The sequence below is a fragment of the Culex pipiens genome, chromosome 1 (assembly GCF_016801865.2).
Source record: "Culex pipiens pallens isolate TS chromosome 1, TS_CPP_V2, whole genome shotgun sequence".
NCBI classification, from domain to species: Eukaryota; Metazoa; Arthropoda; class Insecta; order Diptera; family Culicidae; genus Culex; species Culex pipiens.
In genome coordinates, this window is record NC_068937.1 from 96,592,701 (window position 1) to 96,616,219 (window position 23,519).

A 23,519-nucleotide genomic window follows, 5' to 3' on the forward strand; every position below is an offset into this window, starting at 1 on the left:
AGTCAGAAGATGAAAACAGTCAAAAGTTGAAAACAGTCAGAAGATGAAACAGTCAAAAGTTGAAAACAGTCAGAAGTTGAAAACAGTCAGAAGAAGAAATCAGTCAAAAGTTGAAAACAGTCAGAAGATGAAATCAGTCAGAAGATGAAACAGTCAAAAGTTGAAAACAATCAGAAGTTGAAAACAGTCAGAAGATGAAATCAGTCAGAAGATTAAATCTGTCAGAAGATGAAAACAGTCAGAAGTTAAAATCAGTCAGAAGATGAAAACAGTCAGAAGTTGAAAACAGTCAGAAGATGAAACAGTCAAAAGTTGAAAACAGTCAGAAGTTGAAAACAGTCAGAAGATGAAATCAGTCAGAAGATTAAATCTGTCAGAAGATGAAAACAGTCAGAAGTTAAAATCAGTCAGAAGATGAAATCAGTCAGAAGTTGAAAACAGTCAGAAGAAGAAATCAGTCAAAAGTTGAAAACAGTCAGAAGATGAAATCAGTCAGAAGATGAAAACAGTCAGAAGTTGAAAACAGTCAGAAGATGAAAACAGTCAAAAGTTGAAAACAGTCAGAAGATGAAACAGTCAAAAGTTGAAAACAGTCAGAAGTTGAAAACAGTCAGAAGATGAAAACAGTCAAAAGTTGAAAACAGTCAGAAGATGAAACAGTCAAAAGTTGAAAACAGTCAGAAGTTGAAAACAGTCAGAAGATGAAATCAGTCAGAAGATGAAAACAGTCAAAAGTTGAAAGCAAGTTTGAATCAAAGAATTGTACTCTTATTCTTTAAGAAAGAACTTAAATTCCACAAACCATTCAACTCGTTTGTCTCCACAAACACCACCCTCAACAGCCCAAAACTCGTTACGTCCTTGACACTAAGAACTGATTCATGTCAGGGGTGGAGAGGGTGACACTCCCAGCAGCCACTTGACACATCTATTCTTCTTCTTTTTCCCCCACCCAACCTCGTTGTTCTTCAGCCTTGTTGCCACGCCGTCACCGTTGAAGGACGAGAATTTCTTCATTTGACACCTTGAATCCTTTCCGACTCTTCTTCACTTTTGTCCTCGCTGAAGAACATAACCTACAACGCAATAAGTGAGAGAAACGACCTCGTTGTTGAAGGCTTAACCGCGTCAGTCAGTCAGTCACACGTGACGTAAGGGCGGACTAGATTGTCTATCCGCTGGATTTTTGCCTCCTTGGGTGTGACGAGATGATGACACTCGTCAACCACTTTTTGCGCTTCTTTGCTTCGAGCGCGCGTAAGAAGATTTTGCACGTGGATAAACATGAGACGATCCGGATTTACCTGCGGGGGCCATCGAGCGGTTGATTGTTGCGCTTTAAGTGTCAGAAAAGACTTGAAAGCCGTTAGAAGGTTAAATTTAGCAGAGACACCCACCATTGCATTGATTTAACGTTGCCAAGACACAAACCGAACAAGATCTTCAAAATAAACAGCATTTTTTCAACATAAATTTTCATTTCACGCTGAACTGGGCTGTAAAATGAAACCTCGAAACAAAACCATGCCTTCGTTTGAAGACCTGCACACATCCGAGTCCCTCCGAGGCATTTTGCTTGTGTTTGCGTTTTTTTCGGTTTTCCCATCGCAAGAAAGCGGCTTAGCCTTGTCCTTGTGAAAACGCTCTCTCCTTGCCTCTGATGTTTGTCCAAAGCAAAGCCGATGGATTGGAAATTCTATTTCACCGGCGGCGAAAAAAAAACCGAAACACATTTTCCTGATGTTGGTTTCGTTTTCCGGGAAAAAAAGAGAACATCATCATCTTCAACCCCTCGTTTTGGCGGGAAAGCGATACCACAATCACACACACAAACACACACAGGAAGTGGACATTTTCCGGGTTATTAAGGATTACCGAGGTAACCGCTTTGGACGGTAAGCTGATTACTTTGACCGGTGGATAACTTACACACAAGTTTTTGGTGGATTTTGTTTCAAAATCGAAAAAAATAAATAAATTGAACATCCCCCTTAAGGTATGCTTTACGCCTAAAGTTATACCTGCAACCATCACGGAAAACGGAAAATAAATCTCCTCCTTCAGGATGAGTTACGCTCAAAGGATTACAATGATTAAAGGCTCGCTCTCGCACTCGCACTCTATCTCTTGGGCTGGGATAAATGACGCAAATTAAGCTTGCATACATCAAGGGGCATCCGAGACACACGCTTGGAACATCTGTTTTAACTACCGACGAGAGAGGAAGAGAGGGTGGGATGACGCACGTGGGAGGTGTAATGAATTACGCATGAACGCGAGACGAAACTGTTGCGTTTGATTGCTGCCAAAGGGTGGTCTTGAGTTAAGACATGGGAAATTAACCTTGAAAGCGCTAACAAATAGCTCCGATTGCGTCTTAAAGCGTTAACAAAACAATTCGAAGACATTCAAAGACTTTTGAAGACACTTGGAAACATTTGAAGACATTTGAAGACATTTGAAGACATTTGAAGACGCTTGAAGACATTTGAAGGCATTTGATGATATTTCCTGTCAATTGAAAGATTCAAGAATTTCAAGAACTGCAGAAGTTTCGAAAAAGCAAAAAAAATTAAAGAATTTTATAAATTTCCAAAATTTTCAGAATTTTCAGAATTTCAAGAATTTTAAGAATTTCAAGAATTTCAAGAATTTCAAGAATTTCAAGAATTTCAAGAATTTCAAGAATTTTAGGAATTTCAAGAATTTTAAGAATTTAACAATTTTAAGAATTTTAAGAATTTCAAGAATTTCAAGAATTTCAAGAATTTCAAGAATTTTAGGAATTTCAAGAATTTCAAGAATTTCAAGAATTTCAAGAATTTCAAGAATTTCAAGAATTTCAAGAATTTCAAGAATTTCAAGAATTTCAAGAATTTCAAGAATTTCAAGAATTTCAAGAATTTCAAGAATTTCAAGAATTTCAAGAATTTCAAGAATTTCAAGAATTTCAAGAATTTCAAGAATTTCAAGAATTTCAAGAATTTCAAGAATTTCAAGAACTTCAAGAATTTCAAGAATTTCAAGAATTTCAAGAATTTCAAGAATTTCAAGAATTTCAAGAATTTCAAGAATTTCAAGAATTTCAAGAATTTCAAGAATTTCAAGAATTTCAAGAATTTCAAGAATTTCAAGAATTTCAAGAATTTCAAGAATTTCAAGAATTTCAAGAATTTCAAGAATTTCAAGAATTTCAAGAATTTCAAGAATTTCAAGAATTTCAAGAATTTCAAGAATTTCAAGAATTTCAAGAATTTCAAGAATTTCAAGAATTTCAAGAATTTCAAGAATTTCAAGAATTTCAAAAATTTCAAGAATTTCAAGAATTTCAAGAATTTCAAGAATTTCAAGAATTTCAAGAATTTCAAGAATTTCAAGAATTTCAAGAATTTCAAGAATTTCAAGGATTTCAAGAATTTCAAGAATTTCAAGAATTTCAAGAATTTCAAGAATTTCAAGAATTTCAAGAATTTCAAGAATTTCAAGAATTTCAAGAATTTCAAGAATTTCAAGAATTTCAAGAATTTCAAGAATTTCAAGAATTTCAAGAATTTCAAGAATTTCAAGAATTTCAAGAATTTCAAGAATTTTAAGAATTTTAAGAAATTTAAGAATTTCAAGAATTTCAAGAATTTCAAGAATTTTAAGAATTTCAAGAATTCAAGAATTTCAAGAATTTCAAGAATTTCAAGAATTTCAAGAATTTCAAGAATTTCAAGAATTTCAAGAATTTCAAGAATTTCAAGAATTTCAAGAATTTCAAGAATTTCAAGAATTTCAAGAATTTCAAGAATTTCAAGAATTTCAAGAATTTCAAGAATTTCAAGAATTTCAAGAATTTCAAGAATTTCAAGAATTTCAAGAATTTCAAGAATTTCAAGAATTTCAAGAATTTTAAGAATTTCAAGAATTTCAAGAATTTCAAGAATTTCAAGAATTTCAAGAATTTCAAGAATTTCAAGAATTTCAAGAATTTCAAGAATTTCAAGAATTTCAAGAATTTCAAGAATTTCAAGAATTTCAAGAATTTCAAGAATTTTAAAAATTTCAAGAATTTCAAGAATTTCAAGAATTTCAAGAATTTCAAGAATTTCAAGAATTTCAAGAATTTCAAGAATTTCAAGAATTTCAAAAATTTCAAGAATTTCAAGAATTTCAAGAATTTCAAGAATTTTAAGAATTTCAAGAATTTCAAGAATTTCAAGAATTTCAAGAATTTCAAGAATTTCAAGAATTTCAAGAATTTCAAGAATTTCAAAAATTTTAAGAATTTCAAGAATTTCAAGAATTTCAAAAATTTCAAGAATTTCAAGAATTTCAAGAATTTCATGAATTTCAAGAATTTCAAGAATTTCAAGAATTTCAAGAATTTCAAGAATTTCAAGAATTTCAAGAATTTCAAGAATTTCAAGAATTTCAAGAATTTCAAGAATTTCAAGAATTTCAAGAATTTCAAGAATTTCAAGAATTTCAAGAATTTCAAGAATTTCAAGGATTTCAAGAATTTCAAGAATTTCAAGAATTTCAAGGATTTCAAGAATTTCAAGAATTTCAAGAATTTCAAGAATTTCAAGAATTTCAAGAATTTCAAGAATTTCAAGAATTTCAAGAATTTCAAGAATTTCAAGAATTTCAAGAATTTCAAGAATTTCAAGAATTTCAAGAATTTCAAGAATATCAAGAATTTCAAGAATTTCAAGAATTTCAAGAATTTTAAGAAATTTAAGAATTTCAAGAATTTCAAGAATTTCAAGAATTTCAAGAATTTCAAGAATTTCAAGAATTTCAAGAATTTCAAGAATTTCAAGAATTTCAAGAATTTCAAGAATTTCAAGAATTTCAAGAATTTCAAGAATTTCAAGAATTTCAAGAATTTCAAGAATTTCAAGAATTTCAAGAATTTCAAGAATTTCAAGAATTTCAAGAATTTCAAGAATGTCAAGAATTTCAAGAATTTCAAGAATTTCAAGAATTTCAAGAATTTCAAGAATTTCAAGAATTTCAAGAATTTCAAGAATTTCAAGAATTTCAAGAATTTCAAGAATTTCAAGAATTTCAAGAATTTCAAGAATTTCAAGAATTTCAAGAATTTCAAGAATTTCAAGAATTTCAAGAATTTCAAGAATTTCAAGAATTTCAAGAATTTCAAGAATTTCAAGAATTTTAAAATTTTCAAGATTTACAAGATTTACAAGATTTACAAGATTTACAAGATTTTCAAGATTTTCAAGAATTTCAGGAATTTCAAGAATTTCAAGAATTTCAAGAATTTCAAGATTTTCAAGATTTTCAAGATTTTCAAGATTTTCAAGAATTTCAAGATTTTCAAGATTTTCAAGATTTTCAAGATTTTCAAGATTTTCAAGATTTTCAAGATTTTCAAGATTTTCAAGATTTTCAAGATTTTCAAGATTTTCAAGATTTTCAAGATTTTCAAGATTTTCAAGATTTTCAAGATTTTCAAGATTTTCAAGATTTTCAAGATTTTCAAGATTTTCAAGATTTTCAAGATTTTCAAGATTTTCAAGATTTTCAAGATTTTCAAGATTTTCAAGATTTTCAAGATTTTCAAGATTTTCAAGATTTTCAAGATTTTCAAGATTTTCAAGATTTTCAAGATTTTCAAGATTTTCAAGATTTTCAAGATTTTCAAGATTTTCAAGATTTTCAAGATTTTCAAGATTTTCAAGATTTTCAAGATTTTCAAGATTTTCAAGATTTTCAAGATTTTCAAGATTTTCAAGATTTTCAAGATTTTCAAGATTTTCAAGATTTTCAAGATTTTCAAGAATTTCAAGATTTTTAAGATTTTTAAGATTTTTAAGATTTTCAAGATTTTCAAGATTTTCAAGATTTTCAAGATTTTCAGGATTTTCAAGATTTTCAAGATTTTCAAGATTTTCAAGATTTTCAAGATTTTCAAAATTTTCAAGATTTTCAAGGTTTTCAAGTTTTTCAAAATTTTCAAGATTTTCAAGATTTTCAAGATTTTCAAAATTTTCAAGATTTTCAAGATTTTCTAGATTTACAAGATTTTTAAGATTTTCAAGATTTTCAAGATTTTCAATCTTCAAGATTGTCAAACAGATTTTGATAGCATGATGGATGTTTCATGTTACAGTTTCCTTACCAAATTTTGCAGATTGAATAACTCCATTATTTAATTACTGCTACTTAAACCTTAAACCCGCTCTTTTGACCCTGGCCAAAATTACTTCTCACTTCTGCAGTCGACTCAACTTCCACCAAAAAACCCCAAGCCAAAAGCCAAAACTCTGATGAGTCTGAAAAGTTAACCTCTAATGGTGAAGAGTACGTCTTTTCCAAACCACACCAAGCCAGAGGTGGGGCTAACCTCACCTGCAGCTTCCAAAACCGCCTGCAAAACTTGACTCACCTTTACTCGTGCCATAATTTTGTAGGGGGGGGGGGGGGGAGGATGCAAGGCGAAAACGTGCAGACATCAACCCAACTCCGTGCTAAGCTATATGACCTGTAATTTATTACCACGAACGTGAAATTGGAAGTTTTCGCAAGCTCCCGAAAAGTCTGACTCTGCTGCTGTGGGTCCTTGTGGGAAAAACCTGGCGGCAGCGCCAAAGTTGATTACGAACATACATGAGAATTGACCGAGCTCGTATTTCTCAGGACCCTACCGCCACCCTCATCTCAACTTTTTGGGCGAACAACTTTTGCCAGCGCAAAGTGATGGTCCTTTTTTCACCTTTTTGGTGAATGGTTTCAATCTCGTCTCTGAGGAGCAGGGACTGAACCCCTGGTTCGACTCTACCTTCTGAAATGGTTACGAGTTTCTGATAAATTTCCAGTTTCGGACTCTCCGGGTACTAAATTGTGGCGAGTTCATTACCGTCGTTTGTGGTTTTCGGGGGTAGGATGTTGCAGGTGGTGGAAGTGAGAGAGAATGCTGACAGGTCTGGGTCGTGAACAAGTCCAGTTGATTTGGGGGAAGTTCGCTTTAATTTATCTTCATTTTCAAATGTAGCAGATCTTTAATTGTAATCAAAAACCTTCAATCTCTTAAAATGTCTTCAGATGTCTTCAGTTGTCTTAAATGTCTTCAATTGTCTTCAACTGTCTTCAACTGTCTCTAAATGTCTTCAAATGTCTTCAATTGTCTTCAATTGTCTTTATCTGCCTTCATCTGTCTTTAATTGTCTTCAATTTTCTTCAACTGTCTTCAACTGTCTCTAAATGTCTTCAAATGTCTTCAATTGTCTTCAATTGTCTTCAAATGTCTTCAATTGTTTCAATTGTCTTTAACTGCCTTCATCTTTCTTCACGACGAAGTTGACTTTATAGCTGTCGGCCACCATTGCTAGTACCAACCACTAGTGTCTTCCTTTTTATCTACAAGGACTTCGCCGCCCTGGGCTCCTAAGTGTATGAAAGTATGGCACGGAGCGACGGCGCCGAATACCCATATTTACACAAAGAATTTTAGAGCGCCCGCCGCGGGATTCGAACCAGCGACCTCTGGATTGTGAGTCCAGTGCGCGGTCCGATTGATCCACACGGGCGGGACATCTTTCTTCAATTGTCTTTAATTGTCTTCAAATGTCTTCAAATTTCTTCAATTGTCTTCAAATGTCTGCAATTGTCTTTAATTGTATTCAATGTCTTAAAATGTCTTCAATTGTATTCAATGTCTTAAAATGTCTCAATGTCTTAAAATGTCTTCAATATCTTCAAATTTCTTCCAGCAAATTCCTCCCAGTTTTCTGTAACTCTACCCCTTCAGATAGTCTCAATTTCATCGCAATAATCATTGCTTTCCTCCCCCAGCGAAACCAACTTCCTTTTGCCAATCCAATTTTGATGCCATCGCTGTTTGGTCCTGGGACGTTGAAAATTTAAACGATCCAACAACATTATTTAAGCCCCGGGAAGGAGTATCGTTGTGCTTTAACTTCCTCTCTGGTAGAAATGCTCCACCCTCAATTTTTGTCCAGAGGAGGACCACAACCAAGTTGTAGTTGTGGAAGCAGTATGGCAAAATGCGCAATACTAATAAAAATTGAGATAAAGATAATATAAGATCTAGCGAGGAGGACCAGAGTAGTACTTGGAGAAAAAAGAGGAAAGCATGAAAAAAGCGAAAGGATCATCGCCTTCGGTGGAGCTTTTCCGAGACGAAAGTTGCTTCTTTCTTTTCCTCTCATTCTGTGGATTATTGGGAAACGATGAAAGCTACTGATTTGATTATGTGCAGCTTCTGGGCTGGGTATACCCATTGGAAATTGTGTATCGATGGAACTTGCTCAGAGGATGGCAAAAAAAAAGAGTTATAAAAATAAAAGCTAATATACGGTCAGTCTATGGAAATGGAAGCTGCTTTAAATAAGGTTGAGTCCTTTCGTTGAAGGAGGTCGTAAATATTTCAAGAACTTTCAGCTGAAAATTGCTTAACATCAGATTAAAGTCGATGAAAGTAAACCAGTTGGCATATGAATCCCAGTAGATTGCATACTTCCAGGCGATTTCCGGGGCGACGCACCAAGCTAAATGAAAATTGCACACCCGATTAGCTGCAAAGAGGAAATTGGGTATGTTGGAAACAGAACAGAGTCGTCCCCTAGAGGGGGAAAGATGCGTTCTCAGAAACACTGCTGCTTATGCCTTGAAACGATGGGTGCGCTGTCTTCATGTTTAATGCATAAATTCAAAGGATGATTTGCACGGAGGAAAAAGGTGCGATTTTAGAGTGCACTTGTTTATTTATTTTTTATATAACTCCTATGTTTTTTCAGTAATTCTAATCATTGAAAAATAAAAACCCATCAAATATTATTTGCCAACAAAGCTGCAGTATGATTTTATCAGTAAAAAAATATGTTCAAAGATTGAGAATCAGAAAATGTTCTTCCTTCAAACAGATGGTAAAGTATCAAATTTCAATTCAGAAATAAAAAAATAGAAGTTCTTCTTTGCTATACAAAAAAAAAAAAAACCAAAAAATATCTAGATTTTTTTTACATTGAAGCACTTCTACTGGCAGGGATGGTTTGTAGAGAAATAAGTAGTACAGTTAGGGGTTAAACATACTTTCCAATGTTTTTTTTTTTGATCAAATTTAATAAAAAGGAACGGAAAAAAATTCTGATTTTTTGATTATATTTTTATATGCTGAATTTCCAATTCCAAAATACATTTTTTTCCAATTTCGATTTAGATTTGAAAAAATCTAAATTGTTGTCAGACTAATGTTCCAAACTCGTTTTTAGTTGTCAAATCTCATTAGCAAAATGTAAATGACATAACAGCGATTCCACGTCAAACAGGAAATATCCAAATCAAAAGTGCTCTGATTTGGCTCAAATTTCAAATCCAAACTTTTTTTTTAATTTCAGGTAATTTTTTTTTTAAATATTCAGTTTTTTTTCGAACTAAAAATACTTCATAAAAGAAATGCAACCCACAAAAAAAATATATTTTCGAAAAGCTGAGAGAACTTGCTACAGTTTCCTATTTTTGACCGTTGATCGGACTGTTGGATGCTGAGTTTGCTGTTGAAGATTACATTTCCAGATTTATCTGTCCGATCAACAAAATTTAAACAGAAAAAATGGGAATTTTTGTTTGCAGTGGTGCCTTTTCTTCGTGAAAAAAACATTTTTATATGCTGCACGGTGAATTTTATAGAAAAAATAATTTTCATTATTTATTATTTTTTTTCTAAAATTATTTTTGGAAAAAATACAGTATTTAAGATTATTTTTCCAAAAATCACAATTTTTTCAAATATGTATAGCCTCGAACCCGAATTTGCAACATCCTAAATTCTAGCGCAGAAGATCCTCGAAAATCGAAAATTAATGAAATGTTGTTTTTTGATGATTTCAAATTTTAGTTATAAATTAAAAGTCAAATAAAAAATCAAGTAAAATAATCATAATCCTGACCTACAACTTTGAGAATGTATGGACAGAGTTTCATCCCAAACTGAAATCAGAAAATTGAAAAGCTGAGCAATTTTTTTAAAAACTTTTTTGTTTATATTACCTTTGTTTGCTGAATCAGGTCCTCAAATAAAAGAAATTTGGAAACATGAGAAATAATATTTACTAAGCCTGACAAAAAGAGCTTATTTTGTAGCATCCTCATTTTCATTCTTTGCAACATTGATCTGATCCAAGGGTCCTGATTTTCGGTTCAAAGATCAGAAATCACTCACTCATCGCCGAGCCAATCTTTGCCGACTGGAGCTCGCAACCAGTCGTGAGCGAACACTACACTCAGGCTGCCAGCGACTTGCTCAATCGCTTCTCCCAGCGACACAAATACTTCGTGAATTTCTTTGAATACTCTGTCCGTCGACCCTAGTCACACTCGAAGAAACGTTCAGAGAGGAGAGAATCTACAAACATTGCAGCTCGGCGCTCCTTTGGCCTGCAGCAATGCTTGAAAAGGGATCTATCACTGAATGTGACTGCTCGATATTCGATAGAACTTTCTGTCAGCGATCATTTCCCATAACGATATTTGATCGCTGACACACAACGCCTATCATGATCGTTATTGCTTGGCGACGGTCAGTGAACGTAAACACGAAGACGAAACGAACAAAAAATGAGCACCACTCAAGTAACCGCCCGAACGAGACAACGTGCTCTTTCTCTTTCTCTCGTTTTTGTCTCTCTGTTCCTAGTGTATGCTGCGTGGTGACAGAAATCATATGATTGCTATCATTAGGTTTTACGCCGTCGCGGCTAACCTCAATCGTGTTTTTCTGTTTGACAGCTCGCGTGCACTGTTTACATAGACTTAGTCGTGTTCGAACGAAAAGTGCTGGGTATTTTTTTTATTCAAAGTCGGTCGAAATTTCAAAGGGAAGCGGTTTGTAAATTGTAAGTAAATTTATTTGTATGATTTCAAGTTTTTTTTTTTAAATAATTTGCAGGAAATCGAAGGCGAAGTGGGCGGCAAACTTGTTTACATGACCTGCTCGCTGAACCCGAACGAAAACGAAGCCGTGCTGCTGGTGGAAATGGTCGAGCAATGCCGCGTTCCGACGCTCAAGCAAAGCCCTGGAATGACCTACTGGGAACCGACCACCAAGGACATGCAAATCCCGGAAAACTACCGCACCGTCTTCCGACCGCTTATGCTCCAGCTCCAGCTCCCGAGGACGTGGTCAAGTTCAACCTCGAGCGCTGCAACCTCGCCCTCCTCCACCAACAAAACACCGGCAGATTCTTCATCGTCCTGTTTGAGAAGAAAAAGAAGCTGCTCTCGGAGGTTTTCCATCAGAAACCGCCGTCGAAGACCTGCGAAGCGGAACCACCCCAAAAGAAGCTATAACGCTACCACCGCAACCCGCTCAACCTCCTGACTCGGTGCCGCGAAGACAAAAAGAAGAACACTTACTGGCCCAGGAGGGTCTCCAGATTGTTAACGGATGTATCGGCGCAGGATGGAGCACGCGTATTTTAAAAGACGACTTGATCAAGCTGCTGTTTAAAAACGATCCGGAGAAGCCGCCGGAAATCGAAGGGCTTGGCGAGGAAGGAGTTGGAACTGTGCAGATGTGTGTCGGAGTATCGGTGGATCCGTTTGCGGTGCGGAACTATTATCCTTCTCGTGAGCAATTCTTGACGTGGGCCTGACGGAAAAGGACAGCTTGTCCTTGGTCGAAACTAGTACCAATAATTAGGATAAAGCTTCGATTTCTTAGAAGTTGTTAATGAAATAAAATTAAATTCAAGAGTTTTTTTTTAATAGGTCCTAGAAAAATATGAAACACAATAACTTATAGGACCTTTAAAAAAAATCTAGAATTTTCTTCCGAAAATATTTGCTAGTATTTTCTTAATAAGAAACGTCGAAAAAATCAGCAAGAAGAAATGTTGAGGATTTCTCAATTAAATTTATTACTACACTCAACTCATTTTTAAACATCTGCTTACTGACTCTAACAAAATAATTTCTTTTGAGTTTTGATAATTTGTAACCATATTTATTGGTAGCTTTATACTGGAGACATTCCAATTTTAATCTTGTGAATCATATTTCAAACTTAAGAATGTAACAAAAATGATTATTTGAGTTTGATTGGGTGGGCGTGCTGTGCTCAAATCCCAAATATGAGCTTGATTGATGGGTTTTCACCGGTACTAAGATTTTTTTTTCTAAGTCGAAAAATTCATGGGTTAAAAATAATAGATCAAAACATAAAAAATTAAAGCTCTAGTATTCAATATTCAAAAATTAAGAAACTCCAAAATTCAAAACTATCCAAAAATTAAAAAAAAACCCTACATTCATAAATTCATATTTAAAAAAAAAATCTACATTCAAGACTCCAAAAATTTTGGAAAAATAATTCAATTAATACAAGAATTTATAAAGTCAAAATTTAAAAATTCAAAACAAATGAAAATTAAAAACAATCAAGTGAACAAAAAATGTATAATTCCTTAATTCTCAAAGGCTAACATGTTTAAACGCTTAAATGTTTAAATGCTTAATTTCTCAAATCCTTAAATTCTTACATTATTAAATTCTTACATTTTTAAATTCTTACATTTCTTAATTCTTTGATTCCGTCATTCCTTGATTCCTAAATTCCTTGATTTCTTAATTTCCTAATTCTTAAGTTCAACCCCTTGAAAAAAAAAGTACTGCAGAATTCTTAAATTCTGGACATACCAAAAATAAAAAAATGTAAAATTCTTAAATGCTTTAATTTTTTTCACCGCCTAACAGAAAATCTAATAACTATCATAGTTCAGAGAAAAAAATAATACAAGTTTCGTGTTTCGATTTTTCTGAGTGACTCTTTGGGGAGTATCATCGAGTACGAAGTGTATTGAATTTTTTTAAATAGATTTATAAATTTTTAAGATTTTCAAAATCATATATTTTACATTGATTTACCCTGTTTACATTTTTTTATTTAATTATATTTACTTTTATATTAAAATTTCTAAATGTTTTAAATTCTATTTTGGACTTCTCTCTTTCTTAGCCAAAATTATTGTTATGGATTTTCCTTCTCGTTCACTTCATCCGAGCGAAAATAAATTTGTTGCGTTTCATGATTTTAAAATTGTATTAATTGAATACAACGTTATTTAAACGTTCGTGATTTTTGCGTTCCTTCCGACGGAGCTCTTAAACGTAAAACGTGTTTGTTCTTGAACTTTTTTTTTATCCCAGAAAAAAAAAATTATGAAACTCTGTGTTTGTCGCGTATTTTTTATTATATGGCGCGGATTTTTTTGTGGCTTCTCCGAAACAACCCTGTCAATAATCTAGCAGCACATCCTTGACGACATGGTCCGCTAGACTGTAGTTGACCAGCACCCGAAGTACGGTCAATCCGAAATGCAAAAAGGTGTCCACCCTCCTGGACCAGTAAGTGTTCTTCTTTTTGTCTTCGCGGCACCGAGTCAGGAGGTTGAGCGGGTTGCGGTGGTAGCGTTTTAGCTTCTTTTGGGGTGGTTCCGCTTCGCAGGTCTTCGACGGCGGTTTCTGATGGAAAACCTCCGAGAGCAGCTTCTTTTTCTTCTCAAACAGGACGATGAAGAATCTGCCGGTGTTTTGTTGGTGGAGGAGGGCGAGGTTGCAGCGCTCGAGGTTGAACTTGACCACGTCCTCGGGAGCTGGAGCTGGAGCATAAGCGGTCGGAAGACGGTGCGGTAGTTTTCCGGGATTTGCATGTCCTTGGTGGTCGGTTCCCAGTAGGTCATTCCAGGGCTTTGCTTGAGCGTCGGAACGCGGCATTGCTCGACCATCTCCGCCAGCAGCACGGCTTCGTTTTCGTTCGGGTTCAGCGGGCAGGTCATGTAAACAAGTTTGCCGCCCACTTCGCCTTCGATTTCCTGCAAATTATTTAAAAAAAAAAACTTGAAATCATACAAATAAATTTACTTACAATTTACAAACCGCTTCGCTTTGAAATTTCGACCGACTTTGAATAAAAAAAAATACCCAGCACTTTTCGTTCGAACACGACTAAGTCTATGTAAACAGTGCACGCGAGCTGTCAAATGACGTCACGGTGTAAAACCTAATTGAAGAGATGATCGGAATCTCGGTAGAATGTCAAACGACCGCTCTCCAAGCAATTTTTCTCCTGGAGGGAAGTCAATGATTGTGTGAGTGACTTTGCGTAGCACTCATTCCTTTGTGTGTGAAACGAACGAAAGTAGAATGTAAAAATCAGGTTGTCGTGGTGAAGACGATTGGAGTGTTCTGTCAGCTATCACAAACAAAGTCGAAATTTCGCAAGCCCTGGCCTGCTCTACCACAGTTTGCCATAAATTTGTTTTTGGCGTGATGGAAATTGCTTGTAAATGTGTCTTTGAAATAAAGCCGATCGCAAACTATTTCAACTCAGCGACTGAGCGACATAACGCAATCGGTCTCTTTGAACCATTCGCTGTACTACCCGATTGAAGTGAGAGGGAGAGCAAAGAGAGAGTATTCTGTAACTATTGGTGTGGAAGCGACAAACGGTAGGAAACGGTCAGAGCAGTTTTTTGTCGCTTTCAATTTGTGGTCGCGATTGAATGAGTCGTTTTGGAGCAATCAGGACCCTTGATCTGCCCACCATTGAAAAAACGGCTAATATCCACTTTTGACAAAAACGAGATATTAGCACCAGGTGGTAGAGGATGTTCCAACGCATCTTCTGCAACTTGAATTTCACTAAAATAGTGTTTAGGTTTGGCTGCCGATGCGAAAAACCAAACGGCTAATATGCCACTCTTATGGGAAATTGCCTTGATGGAGATTTTGTGACAAAAACTAAAACGCGTTTTTCTCGGAATACTTGATTTGGCATAATAGCCGAATTTTCAATTATGGGCAGTGATCTGATCATTACTATTAAAAAACAAATTTCGAAAATTTACCCAGCTATGCAATAATGATTTGTACAAAGATTGACACTTATAACTTAACATGACAATTTTTCAAAAAATGTTTTTTTTTCCGATGCCTTCAAATATAACTATTTAAAAAAAAAATTATGAATGATAAGAAGTTCCCAGTCATCATTTCAAAATTTTCAAAATAAAAATCGATGGGATCAGAAAATTTCACAAATGTATAATTTGTTAAACTTTGAAGATTTGAGTTGCTGGAATATTGGCACTATAAAATTGGGTGCTGTTTGGGTGAGACCAAGAAAACTTAAATTTTTCTGTTTTTTTTTTTCTACAGTCCGCTCTATCTTAGCATTGAGAGGTCCAATCCAAAAAAAATATTTTCAGAAATGTTACGATTTAAAAAAAATCTAGAACGAAGTCTTTATTGATCGCAAATTCGATTTTACATTTAAAAGTGGCGTATTTTTTTTTGAGTTTTTTTTTACCAAAGTGGCTTCTTTGGTAATTGGAAAGGCCCTAAAGAGCATGAGAAAAATAAAAAATACATAAACTAAAAAAAATGCACATAGTCGGCCGATTTCATAGAGCAAAATTAATGATACGAATTTAATTCGAACAAAATGTTACAAAACAATTTACAACAAATTTAAAAAAATGGGGGTAAGTTGACTACCCGAGCAGACGGTAATAATGTGGGAATAACATTTTTTGATATCGGAAAATACTTAGCCAATAACATTATATGTTATTTATAATAATATTCGTTATTCGTCGTTATGATTTTTTTGTTATTGGATTAATAGGGTAATTCTCCGCCAACTCACACAGCAGTTGCCCCGACCCCTCTTCGATTTGCGTGAAACTTTGTCCTAAGGGGTAACTTTTGTCCCTGATCACGAATCTGAGGTCCGTTTTTTGATATCTCGTGACGGAGGGGCGGTATGACCCCTTCCATTTTTGAACATGCAAAAAAAGAGGTGTTTTTCAATAATTTGCAGCCTGAAACGGTGATGAGATAGAAATTTGGTGTCAAAGGGACTTTTATGTAAAATTAGACGCCCGATTTGATGGCATACTCAGAATTCCGAAAAAACGTATTTTTCATCGAAAAAAACACTGAAAAAGTTTTAAAAATTCTCCCATTTTCCGTTACTCGACTGTAAAAAATTTGGAACACGTCATTTTATGGGAAATTTAATGTACTTTTCGAATCTACATTGACCCAGAAGGGTCATTTTTTCATTTAGAACAAAATTTTTCATTTTAAAATTTCGTGTTTTTTCTAACTTTGCAGGGTTATTTTTTAGAGTGTAACAATGTTCTACAAAGTTGTAGAGCAGACAATTACAAAATTTTTGATATATACAGTATGTAAAAAAAGTATTTACACCCCTTAGGCACTATGCACATATTGTGATGAAACATCTAAACAATTTAATGTTGATAGAAACCTAGTACTACGTTTTGTTCAGAAACTCATGCAGAACATTTTGCTACAAAAAGCTCTTGAAAAGATGATTTCTATAAAAAGTTATATAACAAATAATATTACGAAAATAAAAAAGGTGCAAAAAAAGTTTGTACACCTTTCGAAAAATTAACATAAATAATGTTATTTGTTGACAAATCACCATAAATCCAGTCTCCCAACTCCAAATTGGCATCCTTGACTGATTAAAAAAATAATTTGGATTGAATATAAAGTTTACTAACTACTTAGTATAAAAGTTTATATAACTCTGGAAATTCTATATAAAACTGATCTAAACTTAATTTTGCAAACTTTTATTTCAACTAAATGTCAATATATTACCATAAAATTGCTAAATAAACATTTTGGAGTGGGTATAACACCGTTTTGGGGGTATTTGTATCGATAGAATAGATTTTTCGTTGGAATTTCGTACCAACCCGGAATTACGTCGTCGGAAAATCCGCCGGCATCCGAACCGGTCCACGATTCACAAGTCAATCTATGTGGCATCAGAAAGAGCATAAAATTTCCGATCTTTTGATACCCATACATCTAGGTTTTCTATAAAACCCACGTTTTTAAATACCTAAGCAAAAACGTTGTTATGGTTTTGTTTGAGCAACCAGCCAAAAATGTATGGAATTTCGTAATTTTTGTTCTCGTGGATCAAACTTACTTTTTGCCCAGGTATTTAAAAACGTAGGTTTTAAAGAAAACCTAGATGTTTGGGTATCAAAAGATCGGAAATTTTATGCCCTTTCCGATGCCACATAGGTTGACTTGTGAATCGTGGACCGGTTCGGATGCCGGCGGATTTTCCGACGACGTAATTCCGGGTTGGTACGAAATTCCAACGAAAAATCTATTCTATCGATACAAATACCCCCAAAACGGTGTTATACCCACTCCAAAATGTTTATTTAGCAATTCTATGGTAATATATTGACATTTAGTTGAAATAAAAGTTTGCAAAGTTAAGTTTAGATCAGTTTTATATAGAATTTCCAGAGTTATATAAACTTTTATACTAAGTAGTTAGTAAACTTTATATTCAATCCAAATTATTTTTTTAATCAGTCAAGGATGCCTATTTGGAGTTGGAAGACTGGATTTATGGTGATTTGTCAACAAATAACATATTTTATGTTAATTTTTCGAAAGGTGTACAAACTTTTTTTGCACCTTTTTTATTTTCGTAATAGTATTTGTTATATAACTTTTTATAGAAATCATCTTTTCATGAGCTTTTTGTAGCAAAATGTTTGGCATGAGTTTCTGAACAAAACGTAGTACTAGGTTTCTGTCAACATTAAATTGTTTAGATGTTTCATCACAATATGTGCATAGTGCCCAAGGGGTGTAAATACTTTTTTTTCATACTGTAGACATAAGGGGTTTGCTCAAAAACATCACGAGTTATCGCGATTTTACGAAAAAAAGTTTTGAAAAAGTTGGTCGTCATCGATCATGGCCGTTCATGGTCACCCGCGACAGACACGGACGACGAAACAAAGAGATACGCAAAAAGTAACTTTTTCAAAACTTTTTTTCGTTAAATCGCGATAACTCGTGATGTTTATAAGCAAACCGCTTATGTCTATATATCAAAATTTTTATAATTGTCTGCTCTACAACTATGTGGAACATTGTTACACTCTAAAAAATAACCCTGCAAAGTTAGAAAAAACACGAAATTTTAAAATGTTAAATGTTGTTCTAAATGAAAAAATGACCCTTCTGGGTCAATGTAGATTCGAAAAGTACATTAAATTTCTCATAAAATGACATGTTCCAAAAATTTTTACAGTCAAGTAACGGGAAATGGGAAAATTTTTAAAACTTTTTTAGTGTTTTTTTCGATGAAAAATACGTTTTTTCGGAATTCTGAGTACGCCATCAAATCGGGCGTCTAATTTTACATAAAAGTTCCTTTGACACCAAATTTCTATCTCATCACCGTTTCAGGCTGCAAATTATTGAAAAACACCTCTTTTTTCGCATGTTCAAAAATGGAAGGGGTCGTACCACCCCTCCGTCACGAGATATCAAAAAACGGACCTCGGATTCGTGATCAGGGACAAAAGTTACCCCTTAGGACAAAGTTTCACGCAAATCGAAGAGGGGTCGGGGCAACTTTTCCCGATTTCGTGTGAGTTGGTAGAGAATTACCCAATAACAGACTAATAACACAAAATCTTTGTTATTACTTTTTGTTATTTTAACAACTAATCCGATCATCCCAATAACAGTTGGAGGTATTCTTCCATAACAAAACATTTTATTCCAAAGTTGTTTTAGCTTTCAACCAATATCAGACCAATAACAAATTTTGTTATGATAACATAAATTGTTATTGAACCCTCATGCCAAAATAGTAGTTTATGCAACAAGTTGCAAAAAGAGGATTTTTTTCAGCACGAGTCGTACATTTATCCAACGAGGTTCACCGAGTTGGATAAATACGACGAGTGCTGAAAAAATCAAGTTTTGCAACGAGTTCCATACAACATTTTTTGCAATTTCGAAAAACACCCATTGAGTGAAATTTTAGGTCGAATTTTCATGTATTTGTCAATAAATCGTTTAAATCAAAAAAATGTTGAAAAGTGTTACTTTTCGAAACAAGTGCTGAAAAGTTCAACTTTTCAGCACCCATTTCAGTGCTGAAAAGTAGAACTTTTCAGCATTTATTTTGAAAAGTGTTGCTATTCGATTCTGTTATTTTTGGTACAGAAAAGTAGGCTATTTCGTCGTTCAAGAATGACAGGAAAAGTAAGTAGTTTCACGACGGAATTGCAAAAATGGATTTTTCAAGAAGATTCCATAACACTTTCTGTTATTTTAACAATATTTGTTTTTGAACTGGCATGAATTTTGTTATTAACATCTGCCCGGGTACCATTGCGAAAACATACACAGTCCAGTCTCGATTATCCGAAGTGATAATTGATAAGATATAAGAAGAATTATTTTAATGTTCTCAAAGTATCACGAAAGCAATGAGTTGCTTTCCAGAGGTTCAATGATTCGTTTAAAAAAAAAAGAGATCTGAATTGAATCTCGAAGGAAGCTTAATGTTTCCTGAGTTGTTACACGAGCGTCAACTTCTGACATCCGCTGTCAGAGCATCTGCCACAGTCCTCTGAGGGTTTGTCGCTCTCATAGGTGCTATAAATTAAAAGGTCAAGGTAGTTTTCCACCCAGAAATATGATCACAGTTCCCTCCGTGCACAGGTACTGTGCGTGCCCGGCTGATTAGTCCGTCCGTGCCTTTGGTCCATTGTGCAATATCTCTCTTATCACACTTCGGACCAACTTCCCGGTATTCGGCAAGCTGAGAAAGCGGGGCCTCTCTTTCACGAAACAGAGACATTATCTGGTGCTTCACAGCAGAAGAGGCCTGAACCGGGCGATGGCGGCGAAGACCGGCAAACAAGATTGTTATTAATAGCCAGTCAGGCGTGAGGAATTAGGCTTTCCGGGGGTTTCCCTGGAACCATTACGAGGGAGAGGTAATTTGTGCGTGTGTGTGTTCGAGTTGAGTTGTGTCTGTGTGTCAGAAAGGTAAATTTACCTGGGCCATTGCGTCGTCGTCGCCGGCGTTTGTATGAAGACAAACAGATTATTGGATTTGGACGAACAGGCCCTGCTACATGTGTATCGCAACGGACCAGGTTCCGTTGCGGTTTTGGTGGTCTCTCCGTGCCACCGGGTCCGACGGGCCCAGAGGCTGAATTGATTAATGGTAGCGGTTTCTAATTTGCGATAATGATTTAGTAGCTCGCACCCTGTGCAGGCGTAATGTAAATTCAGTGAAATGGTTTCTAATTGGAGAACACCGTGGTAAGCTGATAGCGAAACTGTGGCCACGGGGCAGAAGCTTCCTCTGGCAGGTATTATGCGTTGATGGAGCTAAAACCGATTTGGAGTATCGAGATTGAGCGTGGTGGGGAGGAAATACGGTTTCTCAGATATTTAAATTAAGATAATGTAAAGCCAACTTATGCTCCAGGGGAATGAGTAATTAATTTGCGAATCGCTATGTCAAATTTCAACAATAGAACTGGGCAGGGACATATTTGCATTATTCTATGTGACTAATGGAGCAATAAGGATTCTAAATTCATTATTACAGTTATTCTTCTGAGAAATTCTGTAAACTTCGGATATTTTTTTAATGTTTAAGATTTGGATACAAATTTAATACAATTTATTAATACAATTTTTACAGTTCTCCATTCAAAAAAAGCTAATATAAAAAATCGGTTTCTTTCAACCTTTATTCCGCAAATGATTTTAGAAATTATGTGCTTTCCCCGGGAAACGAGAACGTTTTTGGATACGATGACCAAAAATGCCATGGCATAAAATATGGAAAAACTCGACAAAAAATATGATAACATTAAAATCAATTTCGCAATTCCAAAGTTTCTTTACATAAATATCGGTATCGATATCAAACCATTTTCTAGTTACATCCACTAAAAATTGTTGTTTTTGTTAATTTTTTTTTTCTTATTTTTCTTATAACGTGACAATCTCTGACCATTCAAAATCATAATCAAGCAAAGCCATCTCTGAAAATATTTTTTTTCGTAAAACAAATTGAAGATTGGACCAGAGTGTATTGAACCAAATTGAATAGGAAACTCCACTTAACCTATTCAGACCTGATGTGTCATATATGATCCAAGTATCAAAGTTACTAAAACTAGCCTATAATTTTCGTATGGTCATGAAAATCATTTATTCCATCATTAACCTAAAAATTATTAACGCTCTATCACATTCTTTTTGTAGTTTTGTGTAGCAATGAAAAAATGTTCCTGTGTTTAGAAACGCTAAAAACTTCAGATTAAACTAGAAAAGAACAAATTTTACTAAAACTAATAGAAAAAAAAACAAAATATAAAAAAATAGGTTTAAAACAGTGTAAAACTTACAGAAATATTTGATTAAAAGTTTTTTTTCATAAAAAAAACTTTCCATGAAACATGTTTGATTTTAAAAATATTCATAATTATAGGTTTAGATTTGTATTTTTTGTGGTAGATCTTTTAAAAGAACTGTTCTTGTGTTAAAGAGTGGAAATCTCAAAAATTATAATAGAACAATAACAAAAAAATAAAACAATTGAATTTGTAAAACAAAATATCCCTTATTAGAGGTGGGCAACAAAGAACGAGCCGCTCAAAGAGCCGGTTCACTTAAAAGAGCGAATGAACCGTGGCTCACAAAAAAAAGAACCGCGGTTCTTTTTTAAACTCCGGTCTTTTGAAAGAACCGTTTCAAAATGGCATGATTTTTGTTATAAATATAATTTATTGAATTTCCAAAAAAATGTAGTATTAAAATTGTTGTAGGGAATTGAAAAAGCAATTTCAAATATTTCATGATTTTCTAAACAACATGAAAAAAAAACTTTTCATTGTACAACTGATTGTACATTATAGTATAACCGGAATACAAATTTGAGCATTTCAAATTGCATAATTTGTAAAATATTACCAAAAATCTACTGAGATTTTGGAAAAAAATAAATCCTTTTGTCCGATTAAACTATAGCGTTTAAAGACTTTATCGATTAAATCATAATGTAGAAAGAGTTCACAGCATATTTTCTCAAACAAAAATAACAGCATCAGTTCATTTTTTGCAGAAATAAACGCAATTTTGAAATTAATAGCAATTTTTCCTAGATTTAAGTTTGGATGCCATTCAATTACTCGAATGTTTAGGATTCTCGTTTTCAGTTTTAATTTTTTTTTATCAAATAATTTATAAAAGTCCAATGTGAAATAACTTATAAAATCACACGATTCTTAGAAAAAAAAACCCTTTCACCCAAATTTTGAAAAAGAGCGAAAGAGCGGCTCTTTTAAATAGGCGAACAAATATGAGCAGCTCCTAAAAAAGAGCGGTTTTGCCCACCTCTATCCCATATATTATATTATTATATTTTATTCCCATTTTTGTGCAACCAGAAGTTTTCAAAATATCTAAGTACTAATGTTTTTTTAATGGTAAAAAAAAACTTTTCGCGGTGCATCGGAATTAAAAAACTCCAATATTTTAAAGCGAGCTCAAACATGCTAAATGTGATTATCAACGTAGAAAAGTGCATTTATAATTGTTAACATGACAATTAAAATAAGGGATGTGGAAAAAACACAATGTTTAGAAAAATATTTCTAACTGCCTATTTCTTTTTTTTTAAGTTGATCATATCACCAAAAAATATTAGAAACAAGAATAAACAACCTTAAAAGAAAGTTTTGAAAACTGTTTTAATTTGAAAAAAATCTTGTCCAGCTAATTAAAAATTGAAAGAAGATTAATTTAAAAAAATTAATAAAATAAAATAGGTTGGAATTTTAACAAAACTTTTAAAATTTTCCACATGGTAAAAAAGGCCGTTGCAAATATAATGCATTTTAGATTGTTTTCAGTTGTTTAGACTAATATTTTCATGGAAATTTGATTTTTCAGACCAATTTTGAAGGGGGGGGGGGGGGGGCGACATAAACTTTGAAAAATATTTGCAACGGCCTAAGTGGAAAAAAAATCATAAAAATATACGTAGGACAAAATTTTTATATTTTGGAAAAAAAATCAAAGACAAATTTTAAATCTAATGTTTTCTTTAAAATATTTCACATTATTTTCGTCTTCAGGAATTATTTTATTTGTTTTAATAAGATATTACAATTGTGTTGTCTTTGATCATAAATAGAAGTCAAACAAAAGTTCATCTTACTTGAATAACTTCAACAACTTTGAAAGAGTGCAGAACTTTTATTTGAAATTCAAGAAAAAAGTGAGTTTAACCCTCTACAACCGAACCCCGTCTTTAGACGGACTTCGATCTAAAAATTCGCCAAAAATCCATTTTTCAACCAATTTTTGATCTTTAAAAAGCATTGGAAAGAAGAAATCTTAAAATTTTAGAAAATTTTAGGGTTGGAAGTTTTACTTGTTTTATGTGACTTTGCCAATGTTTTTAAAAATGTCATTTTTCTTGGGGTCAACATTTCCTTAAATTATAGGAAAAAGAAGTATGCAGTAATTTTTCTAGTGTCCCAGGCTATGCCTCTACGCATTTTATTACAATTTAAATGATGATGGTGCCATTCTATAGCAGAAAATGTGAAAAACGAGCAAAAAATTGAAAAAGTGACTGTAAAAACGTGGAA

At 33.8% G+C, this 23,519-nt stretch overlaps 3 protein-coding genes across 4 annotated transcripts in view; 1 reads left to right on the forward strand and 2 right to left on the reverse strand.

Moving 5' to 3' along the window:
- The window catches only part of LOC120430290 (uncharacterized), a 300,000-nt gene that overhangs the window by 178,892 nt on the left and 97,589 nt on the right, over positions 1 to 23,519 (reverse strand). The gene's annotated exons all lie outside the window — the stretch shown is intronic.
- On the forward strand, positions 10,786 to 12,405 carry LOC120430292 (uncharacterized). Its single transcript, XM_039595387.2, has 2 exons — positions 10,786 to 10,865; positions 10,919 to 12,405. The coding sequence occupies exon 2, from the start codon at positions 11,017 to 11,019 to the stop codon at positions 11,317 to 11,319; it is 303 nt and encodes a 100-aa protein (XP_039451321.1). The 5' UTR covers positions 10,786 to 10,865; positions 10,919 to 11,016; the 3' UTR covers positions 11,320 to 12,405.
- Positions 13,196 to 14,024, reverse strand: LOC120430289 (uncharacterized). 2 transcript variants are annotated; one of them, XM_039595383.2, is made up of 2 exons: positions 13,895 to 14,024; positions 13,196 to 13,841 (listed from the first exon to the last, which is right to left on the reverse strand). In XM_039595383.2, the coding sequence occupies exon 2, from the start codon at positions 13,741 to 13,743 to the stop codon at positions 13,264 to 13,266; it is 480 nt and encodes a 159-aa protein (XP_039451317.1). In that variant the 5' UTR covers positions 13,744 to 13,841; positions 13,895 to 14,024; the 3' UTR covers positions 13,196 to 13,263. The 2 variants fall into 2 exon arrangements, with proteins under 2 accessions (XP_039451317.1, XP_039451316.1); XM_039595382.2 differs by having other exon boundaries at positions 13,906 to 14,001.

Excerpts from the sequence above, each read along its gene's own strand:
- LOC120430292 (XM_039595387.2), top strand. The coding sequence starts at position 11,017 with ATGCCGCGTTCCGACGCTCAAGCAAAGCCCTGGAATGACCTACTGGGA.
- LOC120430289 (XM_039595383.2), bottom strand. The coding sequence starts at position 13,743 with ATGCCGCGTTCCGACGCTCAAGCAAAGCCCTGGAATGACCTACTGGGA.